Here is a 22,192-nt window from a genome sequence, read left to right on the forward strand (position 1 = left end):
TGGTTTTTTTTTTAAAAAAAAAAAAACTATTTGATAATTGTTTTGAAAAGAGAAATGATTGGTGTCAATAATTTGTCTATATTTTTTCTATATTCTCCTGCAAATTTAATAGATCAACCATTAGATTTATGAGATCTATCATTGAATTTGTCTATGATCCACATAAGTCTGCAAATTTGAAAAAATTAAATAAAATGGGGAAAATATGATAAAAATATTGACACCCATCATTTATCTTTTGAAAATATATTCTTTTAAATTAACAAACTATTTAAAGATAAATGATATAATTCATTATATCTTTAACAATTTTTTAAGAGTAATGTTATAAGTCTTCCTAGAGTCCTCTTGAAGTCATTACAAATGTGATGTGACTTTTAAAATTACCAATAGATCAAAGTTAATACATCGCATTTCAAATTCAACAGTAATTTTAAAAGTTATATCACATTTATGAGAACTCTAGGACAACTCTATGAAGAGTTATAACATTATTCATCTTTTAATCATCTGTATAGTAAAATTAATGAGTTTACTATTGAGTCTACAAATTTAATAGTTTATATATTTAATTTGTAAAACCAAATAAAAATAAATAAATATTAACGTAAATCCTTCTCATATTTTAAATATAAAAAACTTTTTAAATGTGAACTTCATTAAATAATAATATAAACACTTGCAACCTTTATATTTTCACACTCATTTATTACATTATTCTACACTCATTAATGTGATATATTTAATTTTTTAAATAAATATAAAAAACAATAATTTAAAGCACGTCGTATCACAAAATAAATGTAAAGATACTGATAGATTAAGATGGTTTACGGGTTTAGATACTGATAGGCGTTACATCCGAATGGACGGACGGACTTTCATCCAAAATCATTGGTGGCTATGGACAAACGATGGTTGGCGAGTAAACATCACCCTCGTGCTCGAAGTCACACGTATTAGCGAGCAGACAAACACCTTCGACATACTTTAACTTTACCCACCCACATCTCACTCGGATCCAAAACCATTCAACAGCACTGACTAATGAGCCCATGGTCGGCAATCACGCAGGCATGGGAGTGGACCCATACCCCTCGTTTACCGAGCCCATCGTCTGTGATCTCCCACTTCAATTGCGCGTGGGTCCCGCCGAAACCCAGCTGGGTCGCAGCTGTGATTTGTGCGATACGCACAGCTGCACACTTTCGCAAACGAGGTGCTCCATTACCACTTACGTACACTAAAAATTACTAGCACTAACTCTTTATTTTATTAAAAAAAAAAAAAAATTATATAAAGTTTATCATTTTTATTAGGATTAAATACCTAATTCCCTATAAAGTTTTAACACTTTATTTTTTGTCACTTAGAGTTTCATTGAATTATAGGAGGTACTTGTAATTTTGATAAATATGGATATACTACCACCGTTAAAATTTCATCCAAAATTTAATGGAATGTCACGTCAATACCAATAAAATGTCGTCACGTGTCATGTAATTAAATTTTTAATTTAAAAATAAAAATAAAAAGATTAAAAGTTTTTTTTTTGAAAGAATATATTTTTTTAATTTTTTAATTTTTTTTTTTTTTTAAATTAATTACATGACACGTGGTGACATTTGATTGGTGCTGACATGACATTCTTTTAAGTTTTGAACGGAGTTTTAACAGAGATACTATTTCCGTCTTTATCAAAACCACAGGTATCTCCTGTGATCAAAATGAAACCTTAGAAGGCAAAAAATAAAGTGCTAAAACCCTAAAAAAAAATTAGGTATTTAACCCTTTTTATTATATCATGACTCTTATGTACGAGTGAGTCAATTTGCAAATTCTTTTGGAGATCAAAAATATCGTATGTGATTCGTAAACGATAGTTTTGGTATTCAAATAAATCATAGGAATTTTTGTCAGGATTTGAAAATCTCATATACTCATACATATTAAAAAATTATTTTAATCCAACATATAGGTTACTCTTTTCATAACTCGACCACAGAGTCTCAATTCTAACAATCTCATATTCAGCATAGTGTCTAACTCTAAATACCAACCAATACAAACTTCATGTAAAACTCATTCTTAAAATTTATGTTATAAAAACAACCGTCAAAAAGCTTATATACATACATAGTTAAAATTGAACTTAAGCTATGCGTGACACTTAAAATTTTAACATGCTAGAAATCACTTTTTTTTATCCCATTATGCCAACGCGGTAGTGCCAACTCAACGAACCAATGGTGGATTAGTACTTCAACATCAACAACTCGGCATAATGAGATTGTTGTATAATAAAAATATGATTTATAACATTGCTGTTGTTAATATATTTTATGAGATATTTTTGTATTTGAAAAAATAAAATGTTTTAATATAACATAAACGAAAAAACTGCTTTTGTGTTTTATAAAGTGTTTTTTGTATTTTGAATTATTTGCTAATACTTATATTTTAAGAACATAAAACAAAAGAAAAAACAAAATTTAAACAAACATAACCACATTTCTCTCCCTTTAGACTATCATGTAATTGATTAAACAATAATTACTGAATCTATTTACTCGTTGGTTTAGCCTTAATTCATAGAAAAGAAATTAAACAGAATATTTTATAACGACGTGCTGTCGACGCGGTGCATCCCGTTAACGTAGCTATCCTAAACTAAGGAGAACAGAGATCCTCGTCTGGTACGGTGTCTTATTGGATTCTTTCTATCCTATCATTTCTCTTTTATTAATATCTTCTACAAAAAAATAAGTCCAGAGAGAGAGAGAGAGTGAGTGATTACTTCCAAGTTCACGATCGCACTGAAACAAAAAGACGCAGTTCTATGAGACCACAATCGAACATGTACAAAGTCCTTTCTGTAAAGCTTTGATTGCGAAGCTTAGGGTTTGCAGAGATTTATCAACACGTCTCACTGTCACTTCGGCTTTCATCATTGATTGTTGCTCAGAGAAGAAAAAAGCGGCGAGATCTTCCGCTTCGCTGCCTTTTGCGCCTTTTTCGTGCCATTGGTAAGAGATCTCCATGTTATTTTGGCACCATTATTGTTTTCCTTGTAGATCTAACTCCTACTAGTTTGTTATGGTAATGGGATACACAAGCTTATTAGTTGCGAAAGTTGTCCTCTCTTTTCTTTTTTGGGTCAATTATGTAAATTTTGCTCGTTTTGGCTGCTGAGTGATATGAACAAAGTTTTGAAGAGCTGGTAAAATGAAGCCAACTGAGGACTTGTAGTTGAAATAAGCTGTGTGAAGTGGAGGGTTTTGTTTTTTGTTTTTGATTTCATTTTTGGGATCTCAATTGATGGATAGAGGTTTGAGATTCGAAGTTTGAAATTTTTCTTTCCTTCACTACAGTTTCTCAGAGACCAAACGGATCTTTCTTGGTTTAAAATATGGATGCTGGATTTTTTAGCCAAAAGGAAACAAGGAAGGATTTATTATTTTAGCTCAAACTTCAATTACAACTCTCTTTCGTCTATCAGATACTCTACAGTTGTTGCTGAGGGATTTTCCTCTTTTTTCTTTTCCTGATAATAAAATTTCCCTTTTTTGTTTTTCATTTTTTCCTTGAGGTAAACCTTTTTTTATTGGTAAGTTACATATGCGCCAGATGAGTCTTGAACCCACAATCTTACCCAGAATGGATGGAGGAAATGCCATTTTAGCGGTAGATCTAAAGTTACCTTTTATTTCACATACATTTGTGTCTTTGGGATACTTCCTCTACACGATGATTAGGGATGATTTGACATTTTTTTTTTTTTGTTCTCTGAGATTTCAATGGTTTCTTGGTTATCGCTGATCATTTACTGATTAAATTGTCAGTTACTTATTATTTTTGGATAAATGACTTATAAAAAAGAAATGGAAACATTGCTGAAGAAATAACTAGTTCTAATTTCATGGTCCTGTGTAGTGCTTTTGGTTATAATTATTGTTGAATACAAGACATGCAACTCGGATTTTGTGGTTCTCTAATATGGGTCTCTGATATGTGGAAGACATTAGCATATTTGACTTCATGCATGTGTGTATGGTTTTGCTGTGCTGATTAGCATTCAAGTTTGCGGGGGCTCTTCATTTTCTTTGGTACTAAAACAGTGTGGGTACTTTTTTCAGATGCTATATGGCAACAAAAACAAATTCAGCTGATGGTAGGACTAGGAGCTCTATACAAATTTTTATCGTAGTTGGTTTGTGCTGTTTTTTCTATATACTGGGTGCATGGCAGAGAAGTGGTTTTGGGAAGGGAGATGGAATCGCTATGCAAATCACTAACGGTGGGGCAGACTGCAATATAGTCCCAAATTTAAATTTCGAGACTCATCATGGTGGCGAAGCTGGGACTATTGATGAATCTGAGTCAAAACCCAAAGTTTTTGAACCATGCCGCCCTCGTTACATTGATTACACGCCCTGCCAAGATCAGAGACGTGCCATGACTTTCCCACGGGAAAATATGATTTATCGAGAGAGACATTGTCCTCCTGAGGAACAGAAGTTACATTGCCTAATCCCAGCACCAAAGGGATATGTGACTCCATTCCCCTGGCCAAAGAGTCGAGACTATGTACCTTTTGCAAATGCACCATATAAGAGCTTGACAGTTGAGAAGGCAGTTCAGAACTGGATTCAGTATGAGGGAAATGTATTCAGGTTCCCTGGTGGAGGAACACAGTTTCCTCAAGGGGCAGATAAATATATTGATCAGCTTGCCTCTGTAATACCAATTGACAATGGAACAGTTAGAACTGCACTGGACACTGGTTGTGGGGTATGTTAAGTTGTCAAATTTTCTGACTTTTTTGTTACCCATTACATCCCTTTTCTCTGTTTTCTAGGAGGCAGATCAACTTTTCTGTTTATCTGTGTGATTTCTAAGATTCTATCAATGATTTATTTTGCTCAGGTTGCCAGTTGGGGGGCATACCTTCTAAGTAGAAATGTTCTTGCCATGTCATTTGCACCAAGAGACTCGCACGAAGCACAGGTTCAATTTGCTCTTGAAAGGGGTGTACCTGCTGTTATTGGTGTTTTGGGTACCATCAAGCTACCATATCCATCTAGGGCCTTTGACATGGCTCACTGTTCTCGTTGCTTAATTCCATGGGGAGCAAACGGTGAGGACTATATACTGTGAACAGTATGTCTGCTTATGGAGCATTCATATTTTTATTAGAAAGGGCATGAAGTTTTGCCATTTTGCCTTCCTTTTTTCCCTGCGTGTTGTCATATATGGAACCTTTATATTGTACCAAAGTTGTGATGTCAGCAGTCTGTGAAATTGCATATTTTATTTTTCTCTTTGCAGACGGAAAGTATCTGATGGAAGTTGATCGAGTTCTTAGACCTGGTGGCTACTGGGTCCTTTCGGGTCCTCCAATCAATTGGAAGAATAACTACAAAGCATGGCAACGTCCCAAGGAGGAACTTCAGGAGGAACAAAGAAAAATAGAAGAGATTGCCAAACTACTTTGCTGGGAGAAGAAGTATGAAAAGGGAGAAATTGCCATTTGGAGAAAGAGATTAAATGCTGAATCATGTCGTGGACGACAAGACGATTCACGGGCTACTTTTTGCAAATCTGACGGAGTAGATGATGTCTGGTATGCATGCATTTAGAAAACAAAAAGTTGCAATTTATCTCAGTTATATCAACACAACACGTTACATTATATTTCTGCAAAAAAAAAATTGACAATATCCAGATTTCAATATCACCCGAACTAATGGCCTCTGGATTATTAACCTAGGAATATCATTAAGTTGCTGAAAATTATTAACATTGAACTTTTGCTTTAGTGGCTTGGTCATTCTGAAATTCAACAGAATCTTAAACCTGAGCCATGCTGATATTGTTGACATATATTACATTGTTTTCTAAAATTCTCTTCCTTTGGTAATCACTAGGTATAAGAAAATGGAGGCATGCATAACTCCATATCCTGACATCAGTAGTCCAGATGAAGTTGCTGGTGGGGAACTGGAGGTGTTTCCACAAAGGCTTTATTCTGTTCCTCCTAGAATTGCTAGTGGATCTGTTCCTGGAGTGTCTGTTGAGACATACCAGGAGGACAACAGTAAATGGAAAAAGCATGCAACTGCTTATAAGAAAATCAATAAACTTATTGACTCAGGAAGGTACCGCAACATAATGGATATGAATGCCGGTTTGGGAAGTTTTGCTGCAGCACTTGCATCTCCCAAATTATGGGTCATGAATGTTGTGCCCACTATAGCTGAGAGAAGTACGCTGGGTGTCGTATATGATCGAGGATTGATTGGCATCTATCATGACTGGTACAACTTTCTCAACTTCCAGAATCCTGGTCATGTTTTATCATTTAAGATACAAAGCATCAGTATTTACTATTAGCCTATTTACTAGTTTTGTAGGAAATGTATTTACTTCTCATTCAAATTATCTTTTTTTCATTCTAAAGTACATAGCTTTTAGAGTATCACTAGAAAGTGTTTAGTTTCTTGTGGAGATCTATTTTGCTACTTGTTCATTTTGGCCCCTCTTGTGTTGGGTTCTTAATCACTTATATATACCTAATATTGCAGAGTTCGTCTGACCACAGCTTTTATGGATTTTATTTAATTTATTTCTTCATTTTTTAGCCTTATAATAATGATTACTACTTTTTTTAATCATCTTGCTGGTTCAGGTGTGAAGCTTTCTCCACATACCCAAGGACATATGACCTTATTCATGCCCATGGTGTTTTCAGTTTGTACAAGGACAAGTAAGTATTACTTCATGTACAGTATGTACTTGTATATTCAAATCCTAATTTCAAGTCTTTTAAGCTCTTTTGAAGTGTGTCATTCCCAGCCTTTATTATATAAGAAATATATAATCCACTTACTCATTAATAGTCACAGCATTTTTTATTGTCTAAGCATGAAGCTTATGCTTAGCCTTTTCTAAAGTGATTTCTGGTCATGTGTAAACAACATTTTCCGTTATGCGGCCTTAGATTTTTGGCTTTCAATGTGCTTTTGAGACATACGAGGACTATTCAAGCCTGGTTCGGTTGAACTTTGACTGAACCTAATGACATCTTGAACTTGGCTAGCCTGTTTGGTTTGCCTAATAACACAGCTCCCCCAAACCAAAGGAAAAGGCATGTTGGAATTTGATGCTCATCTTAATTTATATATATATCAACCATCATATCTTGAAGTTAAATTGAGTTAATTCACTTATCATATCTCAGTGGTCCGTTGGCTTTATGTAGCTTGTCTACCTATTACATCTAGTAGTATTATGTGACTCCTCAAAAAAAAAAATGTGACTCTTAACCGCATGAGGCATGCCTAGGCCATTTTATGAGCCAGTATTTAATGAATTTGGGCTTGTTGAGCGTTTGAGCTTGAAAAATGGGCTTACCTTATTTAGTTGGTACTCCCATCTGAGTCTTTTAATGAGCTGAAGTGGAGCTAGTACGTAATTAGTTTAGGCTTGTTGATCCTTTGAGCTTGAAAAAATGGCTTACCTTGGAGTTTTAATTGGGGATTTGGCTTAGGTGTTGTAAACCACAATTTAGATTTAATTTCACTCTCTCTTTTTTTTCATGGATAACTTGAAATTAAATCTGGACCATTGAAAAAAAAATATAGCATTTTTTCACAACACCTAAGCCAAATCCTTTAATTGGTGAACTCCTATTCTAGTTTTTGGGTGAGCTGAAGTTCAGTTACTGTCTCGCAGCTTTAAGCTTAAAATTGCCCTACCTAAAGCTTTCCCAGTTTCAAAGAGTCTCTTAATTGGTTCGAAGCTGAGCCACTTCCTAGCAGCTTTGTGCTTGGTGCAGCCTATGGAGAGCATTTCCGGTTAGGTGATGTAGTGGCTTTTTCTATTAACTTCTTCATCTTAGGCTGATCTTCGGTAGATTCCATTAAAAGAGTCGAATTATATATGATGAAATCCTGCTTGGTTTTAGTCACCTTATAAATTTCTTATAGATGATTTCCACTTTGCTAGACGCCGATGAGTCATACTTGCTATTAAAAGAATCAACCATTTTTGTTTCAGATTCAGTTTCTTAATTTAGACATACATTATTTTTTTTTTTCCCTGCGCTTCTATAACTTGTATATACTGCTAAATGTATGCAGATGCAATGTGGAGGACATTCTCCTGGAGATGGACAGGATTTTGCGACCTGAAGGAGCAGTCATATTCCGTGATGAGGTTGATGTGTTAATCATGGTGAAGAAAATAGTCGGAGGGATGAGGTGGGATACTAAAATGGTGGACCATGAGGATGGTCCCCTTGTTCCTGAGAAGATATTGGTTGCTGTGAAGCAGTATTGGGTTGTAGGTGGAAACTCCACATCCACACAGTGAGTTCAAAAGACGCAAAGTGGAACCTCTTGTAACGCTCCATCTTGACAAATACCAAAATTAGGCATCTACCGCGTGGCGTTACTACTATTACCTTATAATATTGCAGCGGAAACTGGCATGGTTTAGGCTAGCAATGGTCTTTGTTATACAAGTCCTGACCCAAATTCGTTTATCTTAGAATGAGCACTTTTGCTGCACGAGTCCTTTGGCATAGGGAGAAGGGCTATAGGGTTCATGTTTACCTAACCTAAGCTTTGGCCCAGTGTTTCATCTGTAGTAATTTGTAACAGACTAGCTACAAAGCTATGCTTGTAAGGGTTACGGCGTTATTCATTTTTGGCATCAATTAATTATTTTGAAGTGCGATGTTATAGTCAGAAGGGCATGCATATAATACCATTCTAAATGCATTGTCAACATTTCAACTATCTTTTTGCCGGTGTCCCGTTGTAGACCAGATAAAGCATTTTTGAAAACGCATGATTTTAAAAGTTAAATCATGTTTTAAAGACAAAAAACAACATTATTGTACATATTTTACTAAACGCTCAATAGCATTTTTAAAAATTACGGTTTTATTAATTACATTTTGAATTGCTATTTTTTAAACTGTGCATTTTGAACCGGGCACTTGGTCTCTATAATAGAAAGCTCCACAGAACGAGATGAAAAGTAGTGTGAATGAAGCCATAGAAAATGTCTCATTCAGACAGGGACATTATCATTTGTTAGAGAGAACAGTGAGAGGAGGGTAAATAGTAAATACATTTTTTTAAGGAATTTTTTTGAATATTAATAAATTTTCAAGAAATATAAGTCAATTTTGAAACCTTTGAGGGGGCAACGTGGAGACTAGAGAGGGCAATGGGTTATGGCCCCATCAAATTAAGTTTGGTGGGTGGGTCCATGACATCCGCGGTGGAAGAGATTGGTTTATATGGTAGGGAGTATTTTACGCCGATTCGATTTCTTTAGATCATATGTGCAATTTGCAAAGCAACCAAGAATTGTAGATTTGTCTGCAATGGCAAACATTTACATGCTCCTTTTGGTGATGGTGATAATCAGTTCTGATGGAATGGTGCACGATACAAGGTCCACCATTTTTGTTCTTATGAAAATTTTATTGGGCAAATGAATGTATCTTAGAGAATCAGACGACAACAGAAATGACAGACAGACATTGATTGGCCCAGTAACTTATTTGCGGTTTAACTTTCTTGCCGACCAATGTCTCAAAATAACTGGAAAAAAAAAAAAAACATATTTATATTTAATCCATATAATAGAATGTTTACATACCTTAGTATATCCATCCATCGACATGAGCAGGAAGTATATTTGCTAATGCTCCAGCCTCCAGTGAAGCCAGTCTGAGTCTTGAACCTTCGCCTGCGCAGGTCCCATCTCTCAACTCGATCTTTTCATGGATCATCAAACCCAACAGAGTTGAGGCGCCATACATTGTGATCGATGCTGTCGTATTAAATGACCGGTTAATTATCTTTATCCGCTAGTGGAGCCAAAAAATAAAAAGCTTAATTAATCAATCAAGCGCCATTAATGTTGTCGAGGGGCTTGGTTTAATTATATATTGTAAGTACGTTGTATCTTTATGTGGACTAGATGAGATAAGGAATGGTTTTTGTGGGTCGGAATTTCGGGTAATATTCTCAACCTCATATGACCCATATATATATATATATATATATATACTGTACGAAGTAGTGTCTAGTTCTTGCCAAAACCAGCAAGGCAATTGAAACACGTTCCAGCAGTTTGTCTGTAATCTTTTCATTGATTATCAGAATTATTTACATGTCATTTTCCGGACAGATCAACGTTGATTAGTGTTGGAACTAGTCACTCATATTCTCTCAGGCATAAAGAATAATATTGGAATACTAGTAGTTGGCCAAGTAGAGGAGTGGAGCGATGCTCCTTTCATGGAGTGGAGGCTACTAACTCATGGGCATAATATGTCCGTACAATTAAGGTTTTCCTATATATATATATATATATATATATATATGTTATATTGTAACTCTGAATCAATAATAGTAAAACATAGCTGTACTTTCCTGTGGACGTAGGCACCTTGCCGAACCATGTAAATATGTGTCTCGACTCTCTCTTTTTGATTCCATATTATTCATCATTATTCTTGTGTAAGCCAGTCAATCAAGCAAGACAAGTCCGTGTTGTTCACGGTTACAACAATTAGGAATACATGATGATCATAACATAGGGTGAATGAGTACCAATATCACAGTAATACATGCATGTGACTCGCATTCCGCATCTTCATTCAAAAGGGACAGAAAACATCGTTGTATGATGGTTTTTGCTTGCTTGTGCTATATAAATCATATCAGAATAATTACCAGCTCAAAATCAATTATTGGGGCGGTTCAGTAATAATGTATGAAAATGTTTGTAGTTGGGGGGGAAAATGGATTAGAGCCATGTGGACCATCCACTCCATTATTTTCTCTCCAACTTGTTGAAATATTATTGAAATAATATTAGATATATCATCCATTAATCAAGTTGATATATTGATCTTGTCAAGACCCGTACTAATTGTCAAAGTCTCCCCCCTAAAACAGCAATATGTCAAGATGATTCCCTATCTAAGACATCCGAATTTCTAAGCAACAAATTATCCTATCCACAAATATGAAAGAAAAAAGAAAAGAAAAGTAAAAGTAATTGATATCCTGTGAAAATTACCAATTTCTTCAGTTAATTAGCTAGGCCCCAAAGCACAGGGCCCTACCCCATTAACATCTTGCATGCTCCACATGTCTACTTAAAGAAGTAGTTCTCAACAAGCCAGGCAGCCGTAAGCCTCTAAATCCAAACCCTCTTCTTCCTTGCAATTATTCTCCCTCTCTCTTTAGCTATTTGATCAGCTTTTGTTCCAAATTTTCCTAGAGTTGTTGGGTCTTCTTCATTTTCTCTTCCTTTTGATTTTCTAGTGCAGAAGCTTAATCCCAATTCCCATGGCTGTTGTTACCTTAACATCTTCTGTTAATACCAGCCCCTCGCCAACTTTGCCCTTTGGAAACGACAACACCACCCTCCGCGAGGCCTCTTTTTCTGCGTATTTAAACGGCACAGAGGAAGCCTTTGTTCGTAAACTTGCTGATCACTCAAGTCGAAGCCTCATGGCGCCTCATGAAGAAAGGAAAAAGGAAGATGATGAAGAAATTGGAGTCTTTGGTGCAGAGAAGTACTTCAAAGGAGGATTAATGGATGAGGATAATCCAAGAAGTACTGCCGGCATGAGTGCAAAGAAGCACCAATACAAGAAAGCTGAAAGAGTTGATCTGGAGCCCATCAAGTGCAGAATTCAGCCTCGAACGCCGAGTGTTCAATCTGAATCAAGTTGGAACAGCCAGAGCGCGTTATTGCAGAGTGGCGTAAGAAATCCTTCAAGGACTAATACAAACAAGGTACGCAGAAAGAAGATTCTTGCAGGTCTTGGCTGCAAATATTGCTCTTGTTCTGATAAAGATTCTGTTGAGATTAAAGAACATGGTGATGAAATCAGTTTCCAAGGTAAAGCAATCAAAACAGAGCCGAGGAAAACTGATGATTTAGGAAAATTGGATAAGTTGGGAGATCGAGTTGGGTTGAACAGAGAAAACTGTTTTACTTTCCCAACATCAAATTCCGGGGCAGCTGGAAATCTGCCGATCACATTGCAATTTCAAGAAGACAAGGAGGAAAAACTAAGAAAGTCAATAGAAGTTTTTGGCTCCCCTGTAATGGGAAAGAGAAACAAGTCTTTAAGCATTGAGAGGAGGCTAACAATGTTGTCCTGGGATGCCACTCCAAGATTGGAGGAAATCGATTTTTCTGCACCTTCCGGCGGAACCTACAATGATACTGAGAGTGATGCAAGTTCAGACCTTTTTGAGATAGAGAGCCTCACAGGGAAAGCCAACCCTTTTCTTGCAAGGCAAGCATCAGATGCTACGTCTGGCTGTGTCACCCCCACAACTTGTTATGAACCCAGCGAGGCAAGCATAGAGTGGAGTGTAGTCACCGCCAGCGCTGCAGATTTCTCTGTGATGTCAGATTGTGAAGAGCTAAGGTCAACAAGTACAAAAAAAGGGGCGTCGGCAATTACAAATGCCAAAGCTGAAACTAACAGAGAGATACAGAGGCGTCGTTCCGGCATTTTGTTGGGTTGTAAGAGTCAGAAGGCTGTGCAAGTCGCCGGAGATGCCTACAGATCAACGAATGAGAAGGCAAACGTTTACCCATCAATGCATCGCAGGCCGGATTCCTTCGTTCCTGTGACAAGGTTTCGAGCTGAGACCATGTCCACTGGCTTCAGCTCCAGGCAAGGGCAACATCGGTCCCTGTCACCTCGTGCTTCACATCTTTTGTACATTCAGTGATCTAGATTTGCTTTGTTGAAGTATGGTTTGATTACATATTCTGTACTGTGTACCATATAAGGTTTATCTTAAATGATTAAATTTAGCTTTTTTTTATTAGCTTAATTGGTTGAAATAGTTGGAGGCTTGAAGCCAGTAAGCTACAAAACATGGCTTGAAAAGGAAATGCATTATTAGGATGCACACATATTTTGGTTTGTTTGTTGTTACAAACGTCTTGGTGTGTAGGGGTTTCCTGATTTGTCGTGGGATGTAAGTTGCTTTTTGACTGCTTCCTCCTCACAGGCATGTCGACACAGCTATATATATATATATATATATATATATATATATATATGGGTTTTTGTTTTATTAGCTTTGTGGATCTAAAGGTGATCGAGGATAATAACAATCTCCATTCATGCCATGGAAAGTGAAAATCAGCTGCACGTCCAATGCTTGGGCTGTCAAGCTTTTTCGTCGATATATTCTGTGCGGTCCACCAGTAGAAAATCTGACAGAGTTCTTGGACTTTTACCTCTTCCTTTCATGTGTCAGCTGCAAATCTGTATTCAGCCACCATCAAAAAGAGAAGGCGCCCCCTTGAACAAAGTTCAATGGTAAAATAAGAAATGAAGGTAGAGCAAAATTGGTAAGCATATTTTACCCTTGAACAAAGTTCTGACGCCTTGTATTAATGAAGGTGGTGAGGGAGCATTTTCAGTCCAGCTGTTCGATTATGAATTTTCAATTTTCAGGCAGGGAATGTCGGTTCGGGAAACAAATGTATATATATATATATTGGGCATGGTAGGAATGTCCTTTAAAATGACACGTCCAAATTGGTAGGCTGCTCCAGTCAATTCGATAAGCAGCTTATAAATAAGGTGGTCCATGGACCATGATCACATATATCATATTCCGTAATACAGTAACTTGGTCTGAGCAGATAGGCTTGTCTAGTGCTAAAAAAGAAAAGAAAAGAGCTGCTGTTTTTGATTTAAAAGTAGATTGCAAAATAAGAAGCTAGTGATGCAATGATTGACATTTCAATCCTAATTGAGTGAATGCCAACCAAGAAATTGAAGAACCATTAGCAGATGATAACTAATGGGTGAGGAGGCAGCCTGTGCATGATGGGGTCCAGAATTAATGCGGAAAAGCAAAAGTAGATAAGACATTAATGATATACAATGGATACATCAATCATATAATACAGAAGAAATTCGAATTCCACAGATCTTTTAGCTGGAGGAAACCAGTCTGTGGTGAATAGTAACACGTTATGCAGAGTCTCACATCAGAATATTCAAAAATGGAGATTGGACAAATGTCTAATAAGGTTTTTTCAGATGCCATGGACCACTGCACAAGGTGACATTTAATGCTCTTCATTAGCGCCATACGTGGAAGTAAGATGAGCCGTTCACCTATTTTAAAGTGATTGGAGGAAAAGGCATGAAAATTGAGGCTTGACATATATGTATCTGTGTCCTTTTCCTAATTTCATTAGCTTTATGAGCCAATAATATAAATTGTATATTAATTCCTAATACAAATACGATTAGGACTGGATGGTCCCCACCATTTGAAGTCTTGAGTTTAACGTTTTAAAAGCCAATCGCTTTCTAAATGATATAGGATTTTATCATGTTCTAAATGAAGAATCATCTTAAAACAGAGTACTCAAGTTCACAAAACAAAAAAGTTAGCGTACTATGGAGAACAAGAAAGAGTTGGTGGCACAGCTTCTCAACCTCATAACAAGTAATCGTTGCTCACAAAGCCACCCAAACTATATTTGGAAACAAAAAGGAACGAGAATCAACTCAAAGAGTATCAATCTTTATCTGGATAAATAAGTTCTCAAATTCAGGATAAAGTTTTAAGAACTTATATTAACAAAAAAGAAAAAAGAAAAAAAAGAAATAGAAGTATAAAGCACAACAATTTGTGTATATACAACTCAACTAGGCAGTGTGGCTCTTTTAAGGGGAAAAAATCATACTCGTACAAACAATAAATGTTTATCACTCAACAATCAATCATCCTTGCAGTCTTTAGTAGGCCGTGCTTCAAAGCCCCCACTTGTTCTCTTCTCTAACGAGTAAGGCATATAGGTTCCAAGAATTCTATCCCACACAACGAAAAATGGCTGCGAGAAGTTGTACTTGCTGCCATAAAGCTGATGATGGACATCATGATAAGCAGTATTATTTTGGAAGAACACGTGGAAGAGATTTCCGGGAAGCCATAGCCCACAATGGTCATCTACTGTTTTGATGGTGGCGAAGGAGAAGAAGAAGATGGAGGATCGCGGAGTCATGCCAGAAAGAAGAAAAGATAAAGCACCACCAATTGTGTCAAGGAGCAGCCCCTCCAAGGGGTGATTGTACAGAGCCCCAAATGCATAGGGTACAACAAGACGGTGATGTTGAGAATGGATATGCTTGTACAAGAATTTGCTGTGATGCATGTATCTGTGCATAAAGTATTGCCAAGTATCCAAGACCAACATAGCAGTTATGAACTGTCTAGCTAAAACGAGTAAGGAAGACTGTGAACCTGTAGCAGCCACGTCATCATTTCCTGTCACCTACATAATGACACAAGTATACTGCGAATTAACAGCAGGGTCTAAAAGCATTACTACAAGAAATCAATTGAAAATTATGGCCCATCAGATGCTGGAAAGGTATGGACTTACTGGCCGAATGGTGATCAATATCAAGGGAAAACAGTGATAGGAAAAAAGATCTCAGATTAAAACAGAGAGAGAAAGAGAGAGAGAGACTTGGGAAGAAAACAGCTCACTGCATGTTAACATAAACATAAATTCCATATAAGTAACAGTATCAATGTGAGCATACCTTCACCAATCAGTTAGCCAAGGTTTCTATAAAATCCTCCATACGTCAAATAAGATCCACAAAAATATTACTTTTGACTTTTGACACTTTATAACCAAAACTAAATGTAGTAACTCAAGAGTTCCATTGTAGTCTTGAAAAGTATGTCCTTTTACTTAAAAAAATTCCACCAAAGTCATCATAATCAACGAAACCATTTAGCACAGTCAATAGTCAATGCTGTTTCCATGATTACTTTGCCCGTGTAACTTCATGCTAAAAATTCCTTTCTTCTCCATTTCAGGTAATAAAAGTTCAATCAGTATATATTTAGTCGTATATCATATAATAGACACATACAACTATACAAGTGATGCACAACACATTATCTATGTGCTGATTTGTAATCTACAGTTACAGCAATTCTGAAGGTTAATTCAATACCAGGGTACTGCCTGAGCGGCAATCGGGCCCTTAAGCATACCATCCATCTTATAGCATGAAAAGTGTGCTCCTAACTAGATGTAACTAGCCAAGTGTGCTCGTTATGACCTCATGTTAATCAACAGTAAGTCACAACTCTTTCCCTCACTCACACCAAATTACCCACCAAACATCATAGAGACTTTGCTTCCCGACCCTAGGAAACCATATTTAGAATATCAAGCTGCAGACATTCCTCATACACTAGCAAAATAAGTTCCAAAATTGGAAAAAGCCCAAGATTATAATTGACCGAGCCATTCCACCACAGAAAAAATTCATAAAATCCTAAACTTTTCTTGAAAAATGAACAGAAGAACATAAACTTAGAAGAAAACAAGAAATCGACTAGAAAAACGAACATCTTTTTTTATATAGTGAGAGTAGATTCTATAAATAATGGAATAAGCTTATGGAGGAAAATAACTCTTAAGGTGAAAGGTTATAGTCAAGATAAAATCAAAACACAGCAGAAAATCCTACAAGTATCATATATTATAACCAGCAAAACAATTAACATAAGAATAGGCTAGTATTATATCACTACATCTGATCAAACATGATGCTTATGGAATAAAGGATTACGCATACCCAAAATTTCATAAATGAATTTATCCTTGTTAGCGAGGGTAGTGAAATTATCACACACAAAAATCACTCGCACTAAAAAGACAATAAACAAATGAATAAATAAAGAGATTGCCATATCTAGATGTGCCCAAGCTTTCTCCTATAAAAGCATCTACTTGACAGTAATATCCGAAACCAAATTATCAAAATTTTCTATCACAAAAACACACTAAACGCGAAACACAAAAAAAAAAAAAGAAACCGTAAATTGCGAGATTGACAACCTATCTGAATGTCTTATCAAACCATCCCACTGGCCAATATTAACACAAATCAAATAACACATAATTGTCAAGTTGACAACCAATTGAATGTTTCTCTAACAATCCTATTGGCCTAATTGACCCGAAACTCATTACAAAAAGACAAAGACCAAATATCATTGAAATCACGATTCCAATACACTTACCGTGAACAATAGAATTGCGACGATAGACTGAATAGTTTGTTGTAGAAGGACCCCTTTGACAACAGTGCCCTTGGACACCAAGTTCTTTTCGTCCTCGTCTTTCTTCGAGTGCAACCGGTAATTCTCAAAGGACCCCAACAAAACATATATCCCAGAATACACCCAATACACCACGATTGGGGCAACAGTGCCCAACAATTCATCGGAAATCGCAAAACCCATTTTCGAAAAGATGGAAAAAGAGTTAGAAATTGAGCGCAAGACGCATGAGATTGAAAATCCCCAAATCAGAAAATCAAAGCCGAATTAAGTCCAAAAAGAAGCCCTAAAACCTCTATTGGGAAAGTGGGAACCTCCGTTTCCCACTATGTTATGCTTTGCTGATTGCAAATAAGAGCATAATTGGAATTGTTTGTCGGAAACGAATTAAAGTAATTGTACAATATCGTGGGTAATGGGATTGAGTTAGGGTTACGAGAATAAGAAAATTCGAAGGGAGTCTTTGATATTATAGAAGAGAGAGAGAGAGAGAGAGCCCCCTTTTGCGTAGAAAGCTAGGATTGAGACCCAGGAAAATCAAACTCTGTCGTTTGCTTTGAATATCCTGAAGGGCGTTATTTGGTGTGCTTAGTTTTATATTAGGTTGTATGGACTCAGTACGTGGCTTTCTAGAGTGGATCACAACATGGGGCTCCGCGTGATGGTTTGATTCGAGGAAACCAAACTTCCCCGGCGACAGATTCAATTCGGGTTGTAGTTGTAGGGAATGAATTCCTGCTGAAATTTTACGCGTTGACGTGGATTTTTAAGGCGCGCTTGTTTTCTCTGGAAGATTCAAACGACGCCGGGTTTGACTGACTTCTGTGGCTGCTCACAGCTTTGCTTTATGAAGGTAAAGCAAAGCTGTGCGCGGATCATGCCATGTCCACGTTTTGCATGTCGTGTTCCAAGGAAAATACGTCATTAAGCACACGTGGACAAATAACAGGCTCCGACATAACAAAGAAAATCTTTCACAGAGCCCATTGTTTTCATTTTCCGAAGACTGTGCTCTGTATCTTGGTCCATGGTTCTTCGTATTGACTCCATCCATTTGGACAAGATAGATATACTTTTCTTTCAAACTTGGGGTGAAAAAAAAAATTATTTTAATTCATTTATTAAACTAAGATTTTCTTAAGAAGATGTGATTCTTACTTACATTAGAATTAACCCAATATGTGAATAGTGCTACCTATTTAATTCAGATCTCTGTTTTTTTTTGGGCAGCAAATTGGGCTTCGATGTTCTACTTTGTACCGGGGCTGAGGTTGAATTGAATCAAACCCAGCCCAAACCTTTAATAAGAAGAAGTATTAACTATTATTTATGATTTCAAATTTTCATCAGTTGCGATTATGTGCAATGAGTTGTTGCAAAAATATGTCATGTGCATGAATTTCCATTGAAGTCTATGCAGCACATATAATAATAAAACAATATGGAGAAATGATTAGAAAATTAAAATAAATGAGAAAATTCTAATGCAAAGTGCAGGCCAATTAGTATAAAAATTTCGTCCATATTTATTTTTAGAGAGATGATAGAGAGAACACAAGCGTGCATCACGCCCGTGTTCTTTAATATTTTTTAATATATTTTTTTAATTATAATATTAAAATATATTATTTTAATATTAAAAAACACAGGTGTGATGCACGCCCGTGTTCTCTCTATCATCACTCTTATTTTTAGAACAAAGTTTTCCTCCAAATTGAGTTGAAGAAGTTTTCTTCAACCTAATCTATAAGATTGACATGTATCTATTTTCTTAATAACATGTAAAATGTACAAGAATTTTTAATAAAATTTATTTCAACTTTGTTTTTACTATTAAAAAAACGTGTACATCTTGCATATTCAAATAACACACGTCACTTTTATAGAATTTTTCCAACCCAGTTCGAAAAAAAACTGTCGTCATTTTTATTGTTAAAACATAATGGGAAAGCACTACAGATAGTGAGAGGCCTTAAAATATTCATTCAAATGTATCAAATTGGAAAGTATTCACAAACATTTTTGAAATCAAAAGAAATGATAATTAATTGTGGGGACAAAAATGATTGCCGTTCTGTACAAAATGAGTTGTTACAATAATGTGTGCCAGACAAATCCTTTTATGATCCATACAGCTCATGATACAACAATCATATGCTTTATGAACAACCAACAAGGCTCAGCACATTCTGTAGGTGATAACATAGACCAAAAATTTTATATATCTTCATCTCTTTCTTCGCATGTGAACTTCCAGCACAGGATGACTAGACATTCGTGTCTCTTACAAAGCCTCCAACTTCTGCGTCTCTGGAACTTCCTTTGGAAAGTTGAGGCGAGTTTGCTTGGCTTGCTTGCAAGGAACTGGAAATTGAAAATAGAAGAAATTAGTAAGGTTGGCCTAGTTGATGTGTTATGTGGCAGTGTGAAAACTGAGAAGGGATTGCTTTCAAAACCTTTTGCCTTGTTTTGGTCATTTGATGCAATGACAGTAGACTTCCACTCTTCATAAGCATGTTTTTCCATTCGTTTGCGCTTCTTGTAACTTGAGAGCTGCAGGTACATCACGTTGATTTCATTAAATCTCATTGATTCAACACATTACTTATTAACTCTGGCCACATCAATCTATTGAACTAGAACCGATTGCTCGGATACATCAATCCCATTATAGTGACAAAAAAGGTACTATAATAGGGTTGATCAGAGGAGGTACATAAATCCCCAGGAGTGTCTACCTATCCTCTTGGTATGCTGCCCCTTCATTTTTATGACAATAGTTTAGAAGTGCCCTGGCGAGTTTATTCGTAACAAGTGTTTGCAATATTGATACAAGTTAAGAAAATAACCAAATTTATACACATCCAGGAAAATGAACTCTGTTGACTTGAAATGGACAAATGCAAGCCTCAATAATCCTTTTAAATACTAAATAACTTAAGATTTGCACCCTCTAATGATGGGGTAACTGGCATCCCTCTAGATAACATGACCTATCATCTTAGAAAACTGCATCAAAAGGAAAAAAAAAAAAAATTGCGGCACTATCAAATACCAAGACAAATTCAAGAAGTCAGTGTGAGAACTAATGTGGCAATGCCAAGGCTAATAGCCCTATTGTCATCAAATTGAGAGAACAGATGGTTATTATGCAGTGGCAAGTTAGTAAGGAGTCAACTTGGATGCAAAATCTCTCTATAATAAACAACAATCTGTAATGCCATTACAGTACCTCTAGTCCATCATCAGATAAATAGCCACCATCCTCGATTTTCCTTTTTTCAGGTAATACATCCAAAAGTTCTGCAAGGGAAGGAAGAAGGATATTTCTTAACAATATTAAATGAAGCAAATAGTCTTCAAGTAGACCATGCAACAAAGTGACAATAAGGAAAGTTAAAAGAGACATACCTCGGTTCCCCTTTATGTCCTTGGCATCTTTCTTCTCCTTTGCAACTCCAAAAACATCATGGCACAAGTCCCTCATGGAAGTAGAAACCTGCAGTCCTCAGCCATAGTCAATATCAAACATATTAAGAGTAGAAGAATGAAAACTGTAGCCGGGTACAAAAAACAATGATGCATAATATACGAACGTGACTTTCTTACATAAGAGAATTCAGATTCAGATGCACCACAGAGCTCAATCAACTTAATCTTGTCTACCTTCAGCTGTAAAACAAGCAGAATCATATTGTAATTAGTTAAAACACTGGAAGGTGACTCATTTCCATGCCTACAGACAAAGAGAGACAGATGGATTGTAGATGAGTTACCTTATGCTTTTTAGCACACAAATAGAATGCCGCGGCAGTAAACACAGGGCGAGCAAAGTCAGCACTTGCCCGCCGAGAAGCTGGCAGGGAAGCCAGAAACCGATCCTTATAACTGAAAAGCAAACATTTACCAGTTGTTCAATCATAAGCATCTTAACAATTTTACCCAAGATTCAGCAACGCTAAACTTCAACTATGCCTAAACTCAAATAACCACTAACATGTGAAACATCTAGCAATTTGCAAAAGTAGCAAACTTCATGCTCAGAGGGATTTTATCAAACACTTAGCAGGGATAACATATGAAGAATGTACATAAAAAGGAAACAAATCGAAACGCCGGCAACATCAGAGGAAATGGGTCTTACAGAGAAAATCCCTTTTTCACCAAAGGAATGAGCCTCACACACCCAAACTGAATCGCCAATTCCCTTACGTCCAGGTTGTTCCTACAACAGCGCAAACCCAATCCAATCTAAGCCTCCTTACCATAACCCAAAACACCACAATAAAATCAAAATACGAACACAATTAGTTAAACAAAAATAAACTCACTTGACCCCAAGGCCGTTCTGCAACGAATTGAACGACCGGGTATAAGCCTTCTCCGACATCCCACTCAGCCTAATAGCGCCTTGCCGATCAAATAGAACCCCCATCCTACAATCATCAAAACAACAACACTCTCACCAAAATGAAAAAAGAAAAGAAGTTATAATTGCTTAAGCAGTAAGATCCGAACCTTGTCGCGGCGATCTCTAAGCAGATTACAGCTTTGCAAACCTCTCCCTACAAACAAAAACCCAATATTCAATCAGCACTAAACATTAGCTTACCCATATCCCACATTCGCTTCCATTTCCTTGGTTTGGATAAAGATTGAAGTGAAACTCACAACGCCGATAATGGAGGAGTCGAACTGGACGTCGCAGAGGCGGCGGAGCTCCGCGGCCTTCCGGATCAGGTGCTTGGGCTCCGAGAGGCCAAGCTTCTTCGCTATGTCCGACAGATCCATTTTCCTCCGATTCCGGTCTGGCGGGTTACCGGGCTGGGAGGGTTGAGACTTGAGAGTCTGGTTTTGCATGTGAAAGAAAAATAAGAGAGAGCGCGCGGAGAAGATAACTGGTGGAGTTGGCGGGAACAGTTTGGAGTTTCAATATTTTCATTTCCTTATTTGAAAACTTACGCGCGCACGAAATGACTGTAATTTCCGCGGGAATTAATTTGCGGTCAATTTGCCTT

The 22,192-nt window shown here is 36.7% G+C and overlaps 4 protein-coding genes across 4 annotated transcripts; 2 read left to right on the forward strand and 2 right to left on the reverse strand.

Annotated features, from left to right (window-relative positions):
- Window positions 1–2,702: 2,702 nt before the first annotated feature.
- On the forward strand, window positions 2,703–8,737 carry LOC132177301 (S-adenosyl-L-methionine-dependent methyltransferases superfamily protein). The gene is made up of 7 exons (XM_059589564.2): window positions 2,703–3,026; window positions 4,137–4,791; window positions 4,927–5,137; window positions 5,329–5,623; window positions 5,928–6,317; window positions 6,689–6,766; window positions 8,142–8,737. Exons 2-7 carry the CDS (start codon window positions 4,144–4,146, stop codon window positions 8,371–8,373), a joined length of 1,854 nt encoding a protein of 617 aa, XP_059445547.2. The 5' UTR covers window positions 2,703–3,026; window positions 4,137–4,143; the 3' UTR covers window positions 8,374–8,737.
- A 2,493-nt stretch (window positions 8,738–11,230) lies between these two features.
- On the forward strand, window positions 11,231–12,870 carry PKS2 (phytochrome kinase substrate 2). Its single transcript, XM_059591202.2, has one exon. It carries the CDS (start codon window positions 11,379–11,381, stop codon window positions 12,783–12,785), a length of 1,407 nt encoding a protein of 468 aa, XP_059447185.2. The 5' UTR covers window positions 11,231–11,378; the 3' UTR covers window positions 12,786–12,870.
- A 1,718-nt stretch (window positions 12,871–14,588) lies between these two features.
- On the reverse strand, window positions 14,589–17,711 carry SBH2 (sphingoid base hydroxylase 2). Its single transcript, XM_059592121.2, has 2 exons — window positions 17,136–17,711; window positions 14,589–15,360 (listed from the first exon to the last, which is right to left on the reverse strand). The coding sequence occupies exons 1-2, from the start codon at window positions 17,355–17,357 to the stop codon at window positions 14,806–14,808; spliced, it is 777 nt and encodes a 258-aa protein (XP_059448104.1). The 5' UTR covers window positions 17,358–17,711; the 3' UTR covers window positions 14,589–14,805.
- Window positions 17,712–19,310: 1,599 nt separating this feature from the next.
- On the reverse strand, window positions 19,311–22,069 carry ORC6 (origin recognition complex protein 6). Its single transcript, XM_059592094.2, has 10 exons — window positions 21,846–22,069; window positions 21,693–21,739; window positions 21,506–21,610; window positions 21,319–21,399; window positions 20,951–21,062; window positions 20,784–20,846; window positions 20,586–20,673; window positions 20,407–20,477; window positions 19,631–19,727; window positions 19,311–19,538 (listed from the first exon to the last, which is right to left on the reverse strand). Exons 1-10 carry the CDS (start codon window positions 22,032–22,034, stop codon window positions 19,459–19,461), a joined length of 933 nt encoding a protein of 310 aa, XP_059448077.2. The 5' UTR covers window positions 22,035–22,069; the 3' UTR covers window positions 19,311–19,458.
- Window positions 22,070–22,192: the final 123 nt, after the last annotated feature.

The sequence above is a fragment of the Corylus avellana genome, chromosome 4 (assembly GCF_965113065.1).
Source record: "Corylus avellana chromosome 4, dhCorAvel1.hap1.2, whole genome shotgun sequence".
Classification (NCBI taxonomy): Eukaryota; Viridiplantae; Streptophyta; class Magnoliopsida; order Fagales; family Betulaceae; genus Corylus; species Corylus avellana.